A 19,113-nucleotide genomic window follows, 5' to 3' on the forward strand; every position below is an offset into this window, starting at 1 on the left:
GGCTTGCCATCCACACGGGCTCTCCAGCCTCTGGCTGTGTTGTCCTTAAGTTAGATGGTGAGCACCAGGCCTGAAACTGGGAGGAAGAGGAAGCATATGACACTGGAAATATGATGGGTTTGCAGCAGATAGACTTGGGTTCACATCTATCTAGGAGTTCTGTGACTTTGGCCAAGTCCCTGCCTTTGTGATTCCTAGTTTGCTCACTACAGAGCAGGGGCAAACACAGCAACCTCCCAGTGTCTTAAGGGTGCACAGTTTGCAGTTAAAACAGGAAGCGTCAATCTGCTGCGTGTCTGTCTGCTTCCCCTAACCCCGAACACTTCTGAGTCCCCAGGGCATGATGCTACAGGTGCCCTCAATGACTGTGTGCTGAAAGCGTGGATGAATAAGGTGCTCTAGGCTGGCTTTTTATTATAGAAAATATATAATTTATCATTTGAACCATATTAAAGTGTACAGCTCAGAGGTATTTTATACATTCCCAATGTTGAGTGCATGTGTGCTAAGCTGCTTCAGTCATGTCTGACTCTTTGTGACCCCAAGGACTGTAGCCCACCAGGCTCCGCTGTCCATGGGATTCTCCAGGCAGGGATACTGGAGTGAGTTCCCATTTCTTTGTCCAGGTGACCTTCCTGACCCAAGGATCAAACTTTCATCTCACATCTACCCGCGCTGGCAAGTGGGTTCTTTACCACTGGCACCACGTTACTATTATCTATTCTAGAACAACCCCTCCCCGCTACCAAAAAAAAAAAAAACCTACTAAGCAGTTACTCCCTTTCCCACCCTCTATGAGAGAGTCTGTGGTGGTTTTAGCTGCGTTCAATACTTTAAACCATTGCTTTGTTGAGAAAGTTGCCGGGGGCCGGTCTGGCAAGGACGTATTTCCTGTGTACCCACTGCTTGCTTCCTTCTGTAAGCGACACAGGTAGATGCCTCATGACACCACTGTCAGGCACGTGTGTGGCTGTTATGACGACGCCCTTAAGCTGGAGCACAAATCAACACCGAAAGGCAGGAGATGAGGCTGGAAGGGGCGGGATGGGGAGGTCTTGATGCGTAGAGACTTGCACTTGAGTTCATGAGCCAGTGAACGGAGGCTCAGCCCTGTCTTCTTGTATACCCCGGGGATGGTCCTAGAATGGAGGACTGGATAGTATGCACCACCGCCCCAATTCTGATGAGCCTACAGTGGCCGGCCCTGGCCCAGCTGCCGACGAGGCTCCGGCTGCAGAGAAGCGGGCACGGAGGCGGGCGGCCACGGGTAGTTAATGAGTGATTTATTGGAGCTGCTGCACGGCAGCTTTCCTGGGACCTGCTCCTAATTAACAACCACTAACTGGATGATGCTGCTTTTCCTTTTTTTTTTCTCCCAAAGTGAATAAAAGCCCCCCAAAAGCCTTTCTTCCCCATTTCCATAGGAAGAAAGACTTCACCTCTGCTGGCTGCCTGAGTCTAAAATACAACAGGTGTTTGGTGGAAATCCCCACCTGTTCCCTCACTCGGGCACACACACAAACACACCCTCGTGGACAGCCAGACCCACACACCCTTGTTCACATGATCCCCACACTGTCACACATTTATTTCCCCCTCCCCCACCCTCCATCAGTATAATAACACAGACCTTGTCTTGCAGCCACACTCTGACACGGTCATGGGTATGCATCCCTCACACTTGAACCTCACATACACACACGGCCCTAAGCCCCACACACGGAAAGCAGGAGGCCTTGCATGTTGGGTCCTTGCACACAGCCACGTGTGTGTACTCTCACGTACTCACGCCCCTTGTCGTTACAGGCAAGGCCACAGGGTCCCCCACACGGTCTCATCCATCACTCACTCAGAAGCAGCCCTAAGACCCGGTGCCCGGATCTGACGATCCCTTGGCCATGAGGTGGCGCATGCCAGGGAGAGGAAGGGGACACTGCAGCAGGACTCAGGGGCCCTGAGGTCCAACTGCCATAGCATTCAGACCAAAATGGTTCCTGGGGGTCCTGAGAAGCTGCAGACTCACTTAAGAGCCAGGCTGCTGAGGGGTGGTGGGGCCCGAGATGGTGCCTGGAACCTAGCAGGCATCTCTTATGGACTGAAGTGTTTTCCCCTGAAAAGATATGGCTGATTCATGTTGACGTTTGACAGAAAACAGCAAAATTCTGTAAAGCAATTATCCTTACCCCCCAAAAAATTAATTAAAAACAAAAAAGGTATGCTGAAGTCTGCTACAAACCGAATGCTTCTGCTCCCTCTACCTCCAATTCATATGGTAAAATTCTAACCCCCAAGGGTGATGGTATTAGGAGGTGAGGGCTTCAAGAGGTAATCAGGTCTCGAAAGTGGAGCCCCCTTATAAAAGAGACCCCCCAAAGAGCTCCCCTACCCCTTCTGCCGTGTGAAGACAGTGAGAAGCAGGAGTGGGTCCCCCCACCGAATCTGCAGACACTTTGATCGTGGACTTCCAGCCTCTAGAACGGCGAGAAATAAATGCTTGCTGTTTAAGCCTCGCAGTGGATGGTGTTTTTGTTACAGCAGCCCAAAGAGACTGAAAGCGTCCTAACCCCCAGTACCAGTGCCTTAGCCTCAGAACGTGGACCTCGTGTGGAATAGGGCCATATTCAATATAAGTAGTTAAGATGAGGTCAGATTGGAGTAGGATAGGCTGCTAGCTCAGTATGACCGGTGCTCTGATGTGAAGATGGCCACTGAAGACAGAGACACGCTCAGACAATGCCGTGGATGATGAAGGCAGAGACTGGAGTGTGCCGCACAGGCCAGGAAAGCTGGTGATTGACAGCAGCCCACTGGAAACCAGGAAGAGACAGAGAAGGATTCCCCTGCAGGTTTCAGAGGGAACATGGCCATCAATATCTTGATTTTAAGCTTTTAGCCTTCTAGAACTGTGAGACAGTACATTCCGATTGTTTTAAGGCACTCGGTTTGTGGTAATTTTTGCAGCAACCCCAGCAAACTAACACAGCATCCAATAAGCATTAGTCACACTCTTCTGTTGGCTCTTTCTGGTCTGCAGTCTCTTTGGGACACCATGGACTCTAGCCCACCAGGCTCCTCTGTCCGTGGGATTTTCCAGGCAAGGATACTGGAGTGGGTTGCCATTTCCTACTCCAGGGGATCTTCTCAACCCAGGGACTGAACCTGCATCTCTTACATAGGTCTCCTGCATTGGCAGGCAGGTTCTTTACCATTAGCACCACCTGGGAAGCACGACTTGTTACCAATGCCAGGTCCTGATTACACTGAGATAGATAAATAAACCACGGTCTTGCCTAGAGATACGTAGTTCTGAGAAAAGGTTTTTAGATCAATACAAAATAGACCACTGAAAGAAGAATGATGCTTCTGGCTAAGGGACCGATGTCAACAGGTTTTCCAATTGCTGCCATGCCTGTCCCCAAGCCGTTAAACAGTGCTGAACTCTGAAGAGGATGGCAAGGTTAGCCATCACTGACTTAAAAGTTTTCCCCCAGTTTTTGAGCTGAAGATGCTAAGTTTCATTAAGACATTGTCATGGTGGAAAACAAACTTAATCAGTAACGGGCAGCTCTTTTTCTTATGGATCAGCCAACTCTTCAGGAATGAAAAATAGCTTCAGCCCCCCCTTTCCCCTCTGGGGAGGCCGGGATGGGCTCCCTGTGCTGGTGCTGTGACTCCTGCCCCTGGGGACCACCACACTCTGCCAGGGTCTGGGAGTCTGTGATCTGGGACATTTCAGGGGTTGCCCAAACTCCCCGTCTGTGAGCACACTTCAGATCTGTTTCAGAGATACTCTCAGTCATACTCTCAGAGATGCTCCCTGATACTCTCAGTCATACTCTCTGGACCAACACTGGTCTCAGCTGCAGCTTGGCAAACCATCCCTGTCAGTGCCCACACATCCCTATGTGTCAAAGACACCCTGTGGCAGAGAGAAAAGACAGGTTTTGGAGTTGTGCAGATCTGTGTGTGAATTTTCTCCACCACTTCTTAGATGGATGGTCCTCAGGAAGTCACTTTACTTATCAGAGCCTCTATTTCCTTATCTACCAAAAGCCAAAATACCAATCCTGCTGAGATAGCAAGAGGATGAAACAAGACTGACTATATTTAAAGAGGATCATCTACTTCCTGACTTATAATAAATATCCAATAAATAATTTTTATTATTTAGAGCACAAAATGCTACGAAGTAATTATTTGATAGTAATTAAGTAATGTAATAGTTGTTGTTTAGTTGTGCCTGACTCTTTTGCAACCCCATCGACTACAGCCTGCCAGACTCCTCTCTCTGTGGGATTTTCCAGGCAAGAATACTGGAGTGGGTTGCCATTTTCTCCTCCAGGGGATCTTCCCAACCCTGGGTCAAACCTGCATTTTCTGCATTAGCAGGTGGATTCTTTACCACTGAGCCACCTGGGGAGGCCCAATATAATAGTACTTCTTATTAAATAAATCATTTCCATTCCTATTTTCCCTGGGTGCTGAGATTTATCATGGGACAACCCACTGAAGGGCCTTGAGAGCTGGCTGCATCCTGGGACGGTGGGTCTTGGGATGAGGAAGACAGAAACAGTTCTTAACAGCCAGGACCACCTGGCCCTCACAGCTAGGCAGTAACTTTCTAATTATGAATATAGACAATTTCACATGCCAACTTCAGACAAGCAACTGTTCGACTGGGCCCAGACAAAGGCAAGGCCACTCTGTGATGATGTCTGAACTTAAACAAAAACAAAAAAATGGTCCAAACCACAAAATGACCAAAAAAGTCAAGCCTTCCTAATCCCAGCTAATGTAACCGCTGCTGCTTTTCCAAATGCACCTGTAACCTCACTTCATTCTTCCTGCCTTCTGTATACATATGGCTTACTAAGATACTCAGGCACAGACTCACCCCTGCTTTCTGACAGTATCCACAGCAAAGCTCCCCACTTCCTTGAACCCACCTGTCCCCAAATCACCCAGTACAAGGCCACATCCTGTACTTCCTTTCAGACCCCCCTTACTGAGACACGCAATGAACCCCCCAGGGTGCGTGTCCTCCACTGTGGCAGAGAATTAACAAACTCATCTTGGTTCAACTGTACATGAGTTCCTGGTCGTCTCTGGCTGCAAGGCACAGGAGGGACTTGGGTGTTGTCCTGCCCTAGCAGAGGGATCCTGGGACTTTTTCACACCTGACCACAGGTAAAGGTTTCTCCCCTCACCTACTTTCTGTATCACACAGGCACACTGGACCCACAGCCTTCAAGGTGCCTTTTGCCACTGGAACTCTTGAGCACTGCATTCTAGCACGGCATTCTAGACACCGTCATGGCGGACGTTCTTCCTGTGGTCCTGGCCCAGCCCCTCCGATGGGCGCTCAGAGCCACAGGTCTTACAAATCACCTTATTCAGCTGCATCAGCAGGGCCAGGTTTCTTCTGCTGGTTCTCTGCCTGCTGCCCACCTCGGGTCACTGATGGCACTCACATGACATTCTGCAGGACACTGCCTAGCTTATGTGTCTTTCTTCTCTACACCAAAAACCCCAGTAGCCAGAGAGCATGCCTGCTTCACCTCAGTGTTCGTGCAACACTAACACATTGCCTGCCACGTGCTACTGAAAGGAGATTCACATGTCCACAGCACCTGTGCAGTCGCTCAGCGTCACAACCTCCTTACTCCCCCCAACAGAGCTGTAGACCAAGCAGCGTGGCCCTGCTGTCAGACTATTTAATGGGTTTGCTTTTTCCCTAAGATCCATCATTTTGTTTTCTCTTGTTTCATCACCAGCACCAATAGTGAGCTTTATTTATCAAGCCATTTCTTATCCAGAATGTTTATAATCACTGTTACCACCTGAAAGACAGAGTAAAGTCTACACAGCTGACCCGAGAGGTATGTATACATACGCTGGGTGGGCACTCAGGGTTACTCATTAGGAAGCAGAAGGGGAGGACCAGAGGCTCGTGCAGAGAAGAGTCAACACAGCAGCCCGAGGTCCTTAGAAAGGTCTGCTTGCAGGGCTGGCTCTTGGCTGGCATCTGGGAACTTGGCTGGTAAACAATTCTTGCCTGATATAAAATCTCTAATTGAGAAGGGTGGCTGACTGTGCCTAGCCTGTGCAAATAATGAGGTTTATGCTAAATACCTGCTTCCTTCTGAGAGTCTGGCATTTTTGGCCCATGCTAGGCAGAGGGTGTCTATGTGACCCAGCCCCTGATAAAAATCTGTGACCAGGGGTCCCCCTTGAGCTTCCCTGGTAGAGAGCACAGCTCCCTGCTAAAGGACCTAAGCATGTCCTGAAGAACTCTGCTAGGGGAGGACCACTGGAAGCTTGAGTCTGGTTCCCCGATTCCGCCCTGTGCATTGTTCCCCCTTGCTGGTTTGCTGTTTACTCTTTTCCTGCAGTAAATCTTAGCCACAACTCTCACTATGTGCTGAGCACCGTGAGTCCTTCCAGTGACTCACAGAGCCTTAAAAACCCTATGGCATGGGCTCCAAGTTCGAAGGTCCACTATCAGGGTTCCAAGACAGGGTGGGGGTTCAGGTGCCCTGGACCAAAGAAAGCCACGTGGTAATTGATGAAATGTCAGGTATTCATGGCGTCGTGAGCTCTGACGCATTTCCTAAGTGTGAAGGAGAACAGCCAAATGCCAGCGCAGACACTTGAAGAGCTTGCTAGATCTAGCGGGGGGAAAAATGACACGACATTTTCTCCAACTAAAATGCATCTTTTAGCACTAGCTCTAGGGCTGAGGTAATAAATTGCTGCAAGCGGGGGATGCAGGTAGGAAAGGTAATTCCTTTAGGCTTAAGCAGCTTCTCTCCTTTTCCTCCCATGTGGGGCCATAGGGAGGGAGGTGCTCAAGGAGCCTTGCTTGGCCCAGGCTCACTTCTGATTTGGGACTTCCCCGGTGGCTCAGTCAGCGGAGAATCTGCCTGCAATGCTTAGCCATTTGGTTCCTGTTTGCAGAACTTCCTTGGCCTTTTCACAGCCCACTTCACATGCATGAGGATTGCTCTTTCCCTCCTCGGCCATTCTTCCAGCAGCTGGACCGGCGCACAATTGCCCTTTGTTGACAACACACTTTGAATCTGGTTTGTTCCATACGATTATTTCCTTCTTGGAAGCACATTCTGGAGAGTGATTTGTTTGCACTAAAGAGCCTACAAAGCAAAGAGCCTCACACTCATTTAGGAAGCCAGGCTGCTAAACGGTCATGGAAGGAAAAGCCCTCTTTGGTGTTTGGAATATTCCTCCGAAGGGAAGTTTCTTCCAGAACAGAGAGCGTGGGCTGAGATCCTTCCCATGGAGCTGACTGGGAGATACTGGTCTGAGGAAAATCAGGCCTGCTGGAGTCTTTTCACACTTGACCTTGGCAACTGGGGAGTTATCTTTGGCAGAAAGACAGGCTGACCAGCTGCCATATGTTTGGGCATTCCTCATTTTATTGCCCTTCCCAGACATATTTATTTTTTGTGTGTGGCAGGGTTGTAGCAATCCTGCACTGTCAGATGATAGCATTTTTTAGCTACAAAGTTTTTTGTTTTTTTATTTAAGGTATGTATATACATTTTTTTTCAACATAATGCTATTGCACACCTAATAGGCTACAGTGTAGCATAAACATAACTTTTAGATGCACTGGAAAGCCAAAAAAAAAAAAAATGCTTAAGTTGCGTTATCCCAGGATTATCTTACTGCAGTGGTCTGGAACCAAATCCACAGCATCTCTGAGGTGTGCCTATGGTTGTGAACAGCAGCACTTGGGTATGGGGTCAGAGAGACCTGCGGCTGAATCTCTTCTCTGCCACTTTCCAGCTGTACGATCTCAGAGAACTTCCATGCAGTGATGAGACACATCTACCTCAAAGGCTGTTGCAAATTTTAAACAAAATGTGATAACGCTTTGTAAATCACCAAATGCTGTAGGAATGATAATAACAACACTGTGTGCTTATATATCACTACCGAGGCCCCAGGCACTATTCTAGGTGCTTACCCTCTCTGAGCTTATTTTAATGTATATCCACACAATCAAGTAGTCCGTAGAAGTCGCCTTTGCACTGATAAAGAGATTCAGCTAGTTATGTGAACCCAGATTACGACCCTTCTAGGCGCCTATATCCTTCTAAGTCAGCTCATCCTGTTTGGGGTGCTTTTCCTGCTGATCCTAGCGACCCAAGGGCTTACCAGTCACCCCAACAGCCATTCACATAAGAGGAAGCTGGAGGAGGAGGGGGCGAGAGGGCCAGCTCCTACAAACCAGGGATTTGAGCTCTGTCATTATATAAGCCATGTGACCTTGGGCAACTCCATCTGATCCCAGAGCCCAGCCTCTTTCAGCTGAATCATGGGGCCCTGCCCCAATACGCACTTATTTTCCATAGGAGAGCCCTAGAAGTACTGTGCCAATAGTTTTCAGGTAAGACTATGATATTATCTGATGTGAAGAGCCAACTCATTGGAAAAGACCCTGATGCTGGTAAAGATTGAGGGGAGGAGGAAAAGGGAAGGACGGAGGATGCGATGGTTGAATGGCATCATCGACTCGATGGACATGAGTTTGAGCAAACTCTGGGAGATGGTGAAGGAAAGGAAGCCCGGTGTCCTGCAGTCCATTGGGTTGCAAAGAGTTGGACATGATTGAGCGACTAAACCACAATGACATCATGAGGGTTTCCCAGGTGGCTTAGCAGTAAAGAATCTGCCTGCAATGCAGGAGACCTGGGTTTGATCCCTGGGTCAGGAAGAGCCCCTGCAGGAGGGCATGGCAACCCACTCCAGTATTCTTTCCTGGAAAATCCCATGGACAGAAGAGCCTGGCGGGCTACAGTCTATGAGTCCCAAAGAGTCAGACACAACTGAAGTGACTTAGCATGCGTGCACACATGACATCATGAATCATGGAATCTTCAAGCTGAGGGGTTTGAAGGAAAGGAATTAACATTCATCAGGTCCTGATATGTGCTAAGTATCATCTTTTAAACTTATGATTATTTTTTTACTGAATTACAGAGTAAGAAATACATTATACATGATGATGACCTAGGACAGGTGCTGTGTATAAAGTATAACTAAAAAAAAAATTCACAAAATAATACTGACTTCACTATGTTTGATGTACTCTGTTCCCCTCCTCTCCCATCCATTTATGATTATTATTTTAAATGATGGTGCTGAGCTGCACCACTGATTTCAGGGTCAGGCTTGGTCCACAGGTGGGAAATGGAAGCCTTCATCTTTCATGCTCACACGTCTTTTGTGCACATTACAGCGTTAGGAGGTATTCGTGCCCACGTTACAGGTGAAGCAACTGAGGCTCAGTAAGATTCAATCACTTGCACAACATCATCCAGTTCCTGAGTGGCTGAGCTGGGATCCTGAGACCGACTCCACAGCCCATTCTCCTTCCCAGTTATCTTGCTGCCTGAGAGTCCAATGACTCCCTTGGGCTGGTGAAGAAACTGACACCCGGAGAGGAGAAGTTGGTTGCTCAAGGTCACCCTGGGCCCAGTGACAAGAGTCTAAAACTGAAACTAGATTCATCCCTGGATTCCACACACCCCAGCACTGAACTAGGCTCCTGTGGGCCGAAAGCTCTTTTCCCAGCATTGGTTACTCCCTTTCCTCCCTGAAGTCATCCGGGGTTATATGAAGCTGAAACAGACCAAGAGCCACTCTCCTTGGACAAAGCTGAGCTTACAATAGGAAATAGTGCTTTGCAAATAAATGTCTTTTGGTAGGAACTTTGTCATTGCGCACATCATTGCTTCCACAGGAATTGAAAGTCACGTTGGCTGAAATCAAAAGCAAAACTCTGGCTTACTGTACCTCTCTGCACACACAGTGGGCCTTAACCTAGTTTCAAGAATGCAATCTATCTTAATTTACAGTAGCTTTGGATCTCCCTGTCTCTTTTCCCCGCCTGCCAGATCAGCAGGATGCACGTGTATTAGCACATACTGCCCACCAGGGAGCGCTGCAGCGCACACCGAGGGGGAGTGAATTTGGGGTGTATTTCAAGTCCTCTCCCAAGGAACTCACAAGAACAGCCACATTAGTGTCTGTCGGATACCAGCTCCTAGATCACAGCAAATCCATCAGAGGTGGTGCTGTGGTGAGGAGGCCCCAGGCTGACTTGACCAGGGCAGTTTGAGGCAGCTGAGCAGAAGGAAGGGCTGGAATCAGGGACACTGAAGCCAAGATAGAAAGAAAAAAAAAAAAAGATGAGGCAAAGAGCCTCCAGTGGGCGGCACGGGGAGGCTGGGAGCGGAAGTCGGACAGTCAGGTTCAGAGATCCAAGCAGTCAGGATGCAGGGAGTACGGGGTGAGGCCGGGACAAGGGGTGAGCTCAATGACCGAGGCCGCGAGAAAGTGGGGAACGGCGTGGGGCCGGCCAGTGCACAGGGACCCTGCAGCCGGGATGAAGGAGCTTAGAGGCCAGGAGGACCAGGTGAGAGCCTTCCACACACCGAGAGTACAGAGATCCCATTTCAGCCACCGGACTTAAGGAAACGGCAGTCTTCCTCTCTGCTTATGAAGCTCTGCGGTGGGGCAGGGCAGGGCAGTGGGGCCCCCTGACCAGGCTCACAACCCCTCCCCACGGCCTCCATGCCCTGACTGGAGCTGAGCTCCCATCCTCTCTCCTGGACTTCTACAGTAGCCCCCTGCTCTGACGCTCCACAGTGCTTCCAGAATCACCCTGCCACTCTGCTCGGAGGCAACCTGCAAGCCCCCACCCCACCTCCCCTCTCTGACCTCCTCTGCACCCTAGCGGCACTGGCCTCCTTGCCTCTGGACCCTGGTACCTACCCTGTCCTCCGCCCAGATGCCTTTCCTCCAGAGAATCTCATCGCCAGCTTCCTCCCCTGCCCCACAGGTCCTCCTCTCAGGGAAGCCTCCTCTGGCAAGGTATTTAGAACGGCAAATGGCACCCCCACCCCCCCAACACACACACACACAGCCTGGCATTCCCCATTCCCTCTCCTGTAACACTTATCATCCTGAAACATCCACTATCATTTAGTTTTTAAATCTATTGATCAGTTTCCCCACTGATGAGCAGACTTCTGTCTGTCCTGAGCAGGCTGGAAACATAATAACCTAAATCAGTAGGTGCTCAACAAACATTGTTAAGCGACAGGTGATCGGCCCAAGTCTCCAGATGTCCCCCCACCAGAACACTCTGCCCCCATATTCCCATGCACACCCCATGCTCCAGCCCCAGGGGACACACCAGACATGTGTCCTTGCCCATCCCTTTATCCTCTGACCTTGGAGGTTCTCCAGGCAAGGATACTGGAGTGGTTGCTGCAGTCCGTGGGGGTCGCAAAGATTCAGACATGACTGAGCGACTAAGTACCAGCACACACACATTCCTTCCTTCACATAGAACGCCCTTTCTTCCCCCTTCCTTACCTGGAAGAGTCCCTGGCAGCCCTCCAAGCCCAGGGACCCGCACTTCTTCCACAAAACGTTCTCTGATACCTGCTGGTTGGAATTTTTCTCTTAAACTTCTGTGATGTCTTTTCTCCAGCGTGTCACAATTAGAGGGTGCCCTGGTATGATGATCTCTAGGCCCTGATTAGCTCTAACAGGTTAGGGATTCAATTTAATTTTTGACAGTTAAAAGACTCTTACTCCTTGGAAGGAAAGTTATGACCCACCTAGATAGCATATTGAAAAGCAGAGACATTACTTTGCCAACAAAGGTCCGTCTAGTCAAGGCTATGGTTTTTCCAGTGGTCATGTATGGATGTGAGAGTTGGACTGTGAAGAAGGCTGAGTGCTGAAGAATTGATGCTTTTGAACTGTGGTGTTGGAGAAGACTCTTGAGAGTCCCTTGGACTGCAAGGAGAGCCAACCAGTCCATTCTGAGGGAGATCAGCCCTGGGATTTCTTTGGAAGGAATGATGCTAAAGCTGAAACTCCAGTACTTTGGCCACCTCATGAAAAGAGTTGACTCATTGGAAAAGACTCTGGTGCTGGGAGGGATTGGGGGCAGGAGGAGAAGGGGACGACAGAGGATGAGATGGCTAGATGGCATCACTGACTCGATGGATGTGAGTCTGGGTGAACTCCGGGAGTTGGTGATGGACAGGGAGGCCTGGCGTGCTGCGATTCATGGGGTCGCAAAGAGTCGGACACGACTGAGCGACTGAACTGAACTGAACACTGACAAAGAAGGAAGTTTATGTTCTGGATATAGCTAGATTCATCTCCCAGATTATGTAAATTATTATTAACAGCATTGAGCTAATGAAAACATGGGCTTCCCTGGTGGCTCAGATGGTAAAGAATCCACCTCAATGTGGGAGACCTGGTATTCTGTTTCTATAAAACAGAACAAGTAGGAGAGGATGGTGGTCAGGAAAGATAACGAACGGGCAGTGGTGTGAGGCAGGCATGGACTCAAACCCTGGTTTTGCCGTTTATTAGCTGTGCAACCTTCAGCAGGTCACCTAATCTCTCTGAATCTTAGCTTTCTTGGCTAGGAAATGGGAAAAAAAGTTAAGAATCAATGGACTAGTTGTCTCCATGTCCCTTCTATCTCCCTGATTCCCAGATGCTTTGACTCTTGCAGGCCCTTCTCAATCCTGTTTGGAACGTGGGGGCTTGCAGTCCTTGTTACGTGGGTAACTGTCCAGTAAGAGACCCTCATTCCTGGGCACCTCTGTTTTCTAGGATGGAGTGCAGGCTGCTCATGGGGCAGAAGGGTAGTCAAATATAGGGGTGTAATCTCTACCCCAGTGCAGGAACCCAGTTTCCTGTCCTAGAAAAGGGAGCCTTGTGTATCATGGCTGAGTAGCTGCAGTACTCTAGGGAATTAGTGATAGCTATTCTTACAAGATTTTTAAAATGAAGTCTCATGAGCACGGGGCCATGGAGGGCAGAGGATAAATGGAGTTAAACTGGTAATGAGCTTTCTCATTGGCCTGAAGATGCTCACCTAATCTACTGACTCTCAACAAGCAATTTGGCTGCCTAATTGGGTTAACCGGTAATTTCCCTTTTGACACCCAAGTTGCTTGATAATTTGGGGGGTAACTGTGATTCTGTTTCACTGTTTCTTTTCCATGTGAATTTCTCACTTTGCCTCTGGGATTAGAGCTGGGAGTAAATTCTCACTATGTCCCAGGCCCACCACACCTCCTTATGCCTCCAAGCCCTGCTCGAGCAATTGCCTCCACTGGGAACATCTCAGAACCCTCACCTTCAGCGCAATCCTGCTCGTCTGGCCTGCAAGCCCAGGTGCATCGTGTGGGTGGGATGGAGGAAAGAGCCTTCGGACCCCCGGGGCAGACTGAACGGCTCCATCCACAGTCATCCCACAGCTCTTTCCACAATGAACACTAATAGCGAGCAGGCATTAAGGACCAGCACAGACCAGCTGCTTTGCCAAAGCTGTGGTGCAGGCTCACAGCAACACTTCAAGGAAGAAAGATGGCATGCTGTTTTTGTACTTTTTATTACTGTGGTAAAACACAGATAACCCTTTCAACCATTTTTAAACATATGGTAATGGCGGCATTAAGTGCAGTCACTTTGCTGTGTAACCAGAGCTATTCCACCATCCCAAACCGAAAGTCGGTATCTGCTAAACCCTAACTCCCTGTTTCCCTTCTTCTGGCCCCACGTGGCCACTGGCACACAGTTTTAGAAATTGCGGGAACTGTTGGGTAGGGAGGTGAGGTGACGTGCTCAAGGTTTCAGAGCTGAGTCCTGGCATGGCCAGGACCTGGGACCAAGGCTCCTCACTAGACGCCGGGACTGCGTGCTTTCCACCCTGCCCGCGACAGACAGAGCGGAAAAGCTGTCAGAGCTCTACCTCCCCCTTGGCTATTTACCAAGATTCTCGATTCTAGAACGATGCCTGGTCCACGGAAGGAGCTCAGCACAGCTACAGAACAAATCACGGAATGAAACTGCTCTTTAGCAGGCACTGCGTCCACCTGACCCTGTGGTTGGAGCGCAAATGCAACCTCTGCTTTCTAAAAAAACATTTATGGAGTGCCAACTGTGTGCCCTGGCATGACGCCAGCTCCTCCTTGCCGTGGCCCAGCTCAGCAGGAGGGGCCTGAGGGCTGGTTCCACCTGACGGCCCTGAGGGGAGAGATTTGTGTTTACATTATCCAGTCAATTCTGTATTTATTTTGGATATTAAGCAGTGACATAAAAGCTGCTGACATTAACCTTCAGGGGCAGAAATTGGCTTTAATGGACCCCATAAAAGTTATTATTGATGGCAGCTGCCTGCAGCTTCACCATGACCTCAGCAAAAGCCTCCACCACTATCAATACTGTTGACAATTACTATTGACTAATGTGAGGCTGGGCGTGGAGGCAGTCAATGTTTCCGTGGCTGGAAGTTGCTAGGGATCATGCTTTGGTGTCCTCACTTGCTGATTCAAGTAGAGGTGGGCAGAAGGTTCAGCCTATAGCAGCAGAGAGACCTGAGTTCAAACCCAGGCTTGGCCCACCTGCTGAATTACTGGCTGAACAATCTCCAGCCAAGTCAGTCGACTTTCTGGGAACCTCAGTTTTCCCATCTGGGAAATGGGAATGCCATGCTGTTTCTTGAGGGTTGAAGGCAATGGCCCACGTGCAGTCTCTCGACACATGGTAGGCCCTCAGTTTGGCCTCCTTCTGCCCCTAAAAACTGGCCACACTGAGATGCGTCGGCCAACACATCCAGTGGAGTCAAGCTCTGTTCTGATGGTAAGATCAGACTTCTCATCGCAGATAAAGGAGAAAACTGGGACCAGGAGGATGAAAGAGAGAGAAGGAGAGGAGAGTACCGGGGAAAGAAGTGAGAGCAAGAGGGGCCAGGAACAAGAGGAGGGCAGCCTCGAAAGAACAGAGACTCCTGCGAAGAGCCTGGGGGCTCCAGCTCAGCTAGACACACAGCTGCAGCATGCCCTTCCCCTCTGAACCCCAGTCCTTGGCTGTAACTGAGGTTGACGAGAATGTTATCAACCTCTTTGGGGGATAAAGGGGAGTCACTCCTATGGCTCATTCACATTCAGCATGAGCCATGTCATTATTTAAACTCCAGTACAGCAAAGCCTGCCCATGCCAGAGACGCACAAGATGTGGGTTCGATCCCTGGGTCAGGAAGACCCCCTGGAGGAGAAAACGGAACCCACTCCAGTATCTTTGCCTGGTTAATCCCACGGACAGAGGAGCCTAGTGAGCTCCACGGGGATCTCCGAGTCAGACACGACTGATGGACTGAGCATGCACTCACGTCAATTAGGTCAACCTGGCCGACAGTGTCGTTCAGATCTTCAGATAACAAAGACACTAATGTCATTTTCTAACCTGGAGCAACAGGACAGGGGCCGGGGCACCCGAGGGATGTGTGGGTTTGGAAGTCCAGGCCTGGAAGGGAGGAGGTGTTGGATCTGCCTGCCCATCTTCCCTGAGCACAGGGCTAGAGTGTTGTGGTCCGGCATGGAGATGCACGTTCAGGAGGTGAGCGTGGTGTGGCCAGGGAAGCAAGAAGCCATCCCCCTGGCCCCCCTATCAAAGGCCGAAGCTCTCCAGGCTTGTTGATTATGTCATTATCACCCAACAGAGGCTTAATTCAGCTGCAATTCAGCTCTCAGGGAATACACAATAATGTGGGTGGTGTGCACTTCATTCTGTCATGACTTTATGGAAAAATGATCATTTGTCACCATGGCGAGAACCTTCCAGTGAACAAGCAGCCCGAGTACTTTGCTACAGAGGAAATTCACTATGACTAGGGCTACAAGGGTAAAGATTTCAAAGTTACACAGGCCCAAATTCAAGTCATGCTAGCCAGGTGACCTATACAGGTTTCTTAAACCTCTCTGGGCTACGTGCTTCTCATTCTGTGCAGTGGGGATGATTAAACCTACCCTGGGCAGAGAGGCTGTCCTGGTCTCTGCCACCCTCCCTAAGTCTTAGCTGCCAGACCCTAGCAGGACCCTCCTCCATGTGGACCTTGTCCACAGGCTGCCCACTCCTCCAACAAGCTATAGCATGAGTAAATGAGACCAGACAGTTAAGCACTTGGCATTGTGCTCGGGGGCCTAATAATCAGCAGCAGGTATTAACTATTATGTTTATAATTTTCCTCTTGTACACCTTCACCTCCAATGCAAGGGCTTCAAATCATAGAATCTTACATCTAAAAGGATCTGCAAGTGATTTGGCTCATTTATTCCCCCTAAGTGTTCACTGGAACACTGCTTTTATTGGATCTTTTAAGAATAAAGGGTTCTTTATTCTCAGGTCAATTTGGGGGATGCTGCTTGCGAATATATCCATCAGCATGATTAATAACATGTTAAAGGTTCTGAGAAGTCCCGCAGTAAGGAAACTGGTTCAAATTCCTTGAACTTAATGTTTCCTACACTATTTGACCACAGAGCACTCCCTTCTACCCACTCCCACCTTCAATCTAAGAAATATTAACATTCTCAGAACACCAGGAATGCTGATTTCATTAAAACTGCTTATTTTACAGATGAGGAAACTGAGGTCCTCATCTATAGTGAGAAAGGATCTACACTCCAGGTCAGTGATGGACCCGAGGCTGCCTGCCTCTTTGTTGGACACCACTTTTTCTGTACCGGCTTCACACATCAAATTCAGTGCGTAGTCAGGAAGAGAGAGGAGAGTTTCTGGCTGAGCTTGGGCCTAGATGGGAAGGAGGATAAGGGGGTGTGGACGGCTCCCCAGCGCAGAGAGGGCTGGTGGAGGGAGGGTGGGCTGTCAAGGGAGGGTGAAACTACCAAGTTGGGGCCCATCACCTGCTGCTGTCCCCATCCCCTAAACCCAGTGCACAGGGTCCCGAGGAAACACCCCGCGTTCTCCAGCAGCAGGGGTAGAACAAGGATTTGCAACCCTGCTGCTCTTGACTCTTTTTGGAGATCACATCTCTCTACTGGACGGTATCCTTACCTAGACTCCTGCATGATCCCAAACCTGGGACTGTGTTGTGCATATAACTCACTGGAGCATCCTTGTTAGAGGCGAACTGCCTAAGCCTTCACCGCTGACCTGGTGTCCACCCTCTCCCCACCCCCCACACCCTGGCTCCCCAAATCCTGGGCAGGAATCACACGGGATGCTGCGTTTACAGCTGGAAACCAGTAGGGGGCGCTGGTTTGCAGCTTGGTTCTTTCTGTTCTCACTCAGCTTGCCCTCCCCACGTCACCCCTCCCATGTTTGGTGTGGCAGGGGCCAGCAGAACCCCTCCCTGGACTTCTGAGAAAAAAAAAAAAAAGGTCCAGCCTCCTCCTCCGTGGGGACCTTTTTTGCCCAGAGACCCAAGAGCACGAGGCATCGCAGAAAGAGAGCTCGACTCGGTGGCCGGCTGCAGGCCTGTGTTCAACTGAGTCCCTCCGAGATCTGCCAAACAAGCCTCCAGAGAGAGGCAGAACAGCCTGAAACCTGGCTCCCTTTCCTTCCCCCGCACCAAGGAGGCGCGCGAACAAACTGTCATCTCTTTCTCCCCTAGCATCTCTCTGGCCTTGGAACAGGGCTGCGGAGATGAGAGTGGACTAGAGTCCAGAGCCAGCACTTCCTCAGATCTGCAGATGAGATCATGGGAAAGCTGGGGGAGAGATGGGAGTTTTAAGTTACTCCAACATGACAGCTCTTGCGTGAAAGCCATCCTCCCATCAGCAGAAGACCCTGGGGTGCGGCAGCGCCACGGCGAGTGCCCAGGGTGGCTGCAGGCTTGTAAGCAGAGTTCTGGGGGGGGGGGGGGGGGGGGAGGGGGCACAGCTGAGGCCACAGAGGATGGGCTGTAAGGGGTGGGTTACGCTGCCCTCTGGCCCCTCCGCTCCACCCACAGGCAGCCTGTAAGCCTTAACCCTGTCTCTTAGGCACCCCCTCATCTGGAAGAAAAGAGCAGCGACCCGTCTCTGGCCTGTCATCCGTGGGTGGGGGTATTTCATGTGACTCTGCGAGAGGTTCTGCCTTCTGACCACTGAAAGCAAGGCAATTTTCCACCGCCTTCACCAGTGCCCCCAGGTAATGGAGCAGAAAATCAACACTGTAATTAAAACGCGGGGCCTGGAAGCCCCGGCTCGCGGCGCGGGCTGGGCGAGCCACTCACCGGTCTCCGTGTTCTCGTGCTCGGTGTCGGTGAGCGTGAGGTTGGAGTTGGCCCGGCTGGACAGGCAGGAGCTGCGTCCCGACCGCGTGCTGCGGCCCCACAGCCGCACGGGGTGCTCGGGGGACAGCGCGGCGTCTGCCTCCAGCTCGGCCTCAGAGCTGGCTCCCAGGGAGTAGCCGCAGTGGGGCAGGCCGATGTCTGTGCGGTACAGCGTCCCGTGCGGGGGTGTCACCTCCCCCAGCCCCAGTTCGCGCAGGCTGAAGTTGGTGCCTAGGAGGGAAGGCAAGGGAGCTGGGTTAGGGTAATGGTGGGGGTCACCCCCCAGAGGCCTGACCCCTGCTCCAGGACTCACCCTTGTCCTTAGACTCACGGCGGTGGTCGATGCGTAGGCCTTTCCTCCGCGTCCTCCCCACCAGCCCAAACCCTCCACACTTCAATGGAAGGCCCAGCTCAAACAGCCCCTCCTTGAAGTCTCCCCTCATCCTACACCCTGTGCAGCAATGGTCACTACTTCTTTTTCTGAGCCCCCTCTCAGAGTCCTCAGCTCTGGGCATTTTGCAGAGCAGAGCTGCTTAAGGGCCTGGACCCTCTGCTGGAGATGGCTTCACTGGGGCGGGGTGGGGGGGGGAGACTGTACCCCATTCATTTGTAAATCCCTGGGCCTAGGGCACAACCCAGGACCCAACCCATGGGGCTCAATACACGTCTGCTCAGCTGACAGAGGGCTTCTGCTCTCCTCATCTAGGCCGGGGAGGGCCTGCCAGCAGGGAGGGCTCCTGAATAAGGCAGAAGCCTAGCCCATGAGATGCCAATGGCTCCTCAGGACCTGATGCTCCTTTCTGACCAGGTCAGGAAGGCCTGAAGCCGGAAAGTGAAGAAGATGGTGACAGGCTGAGAAAAGTGGGCTTTGCACAAGGAAGGAGCCTCTGCCCTCTGCTTTGTCAGGCCAGTGGGCTGCGATAGGAGTTAGCAGGCTCTGGGGCAACCCAGGGAACCAAGCACACAGCCAAGGCTCGGGGCTGCTGGCAGGT

At 50.7% G+C, this 19,113-nt stretch overlaps 1 protein-coding gene across 2 annotated transcripts in view; it reads right to left on the reverse strand.

Annotated features, from left to right (window-relative positions):
* Positions 1-19,113, reverse strand: part of TENM4 (teneurin transmembrane protein 4) — a 440,205-nt gene that overhangs the window by 416,705 nt on the left and 4,387 nt on the right. The window contains exon 2 of one of the 2 annotated variants that reach the window (XM_055581442.1): positions 18,083-18,352. In XM_055581442.1, coding sequence (XP_055437417.1) covers positions 18,083-18,352 — 270 coding nt within the window. Of the gene's footprint in view, positions 1-18,082; positions 18,353-19,113 lie in introns of those variants that run through there. The other variant, XR_008714625.1, reaches the window with a different exon arrangement.

The sequence above is a fragment of the Bubalus kerabau genome, chromosome 5 (assembly GCF_029407905.1).
Source record: "Bubalus kerabau isolate K-KA32 ecotype Philippines breed swamp buffalo chromosome 5, PCC_UOA_SB_1v2, whole genome shotgun sequence".
NCBI lineage: Eukaryota > Metazoa > Chordata > Mammalia > Artiodactyla > Bovidae > Bubalus > Bubalus kerabau.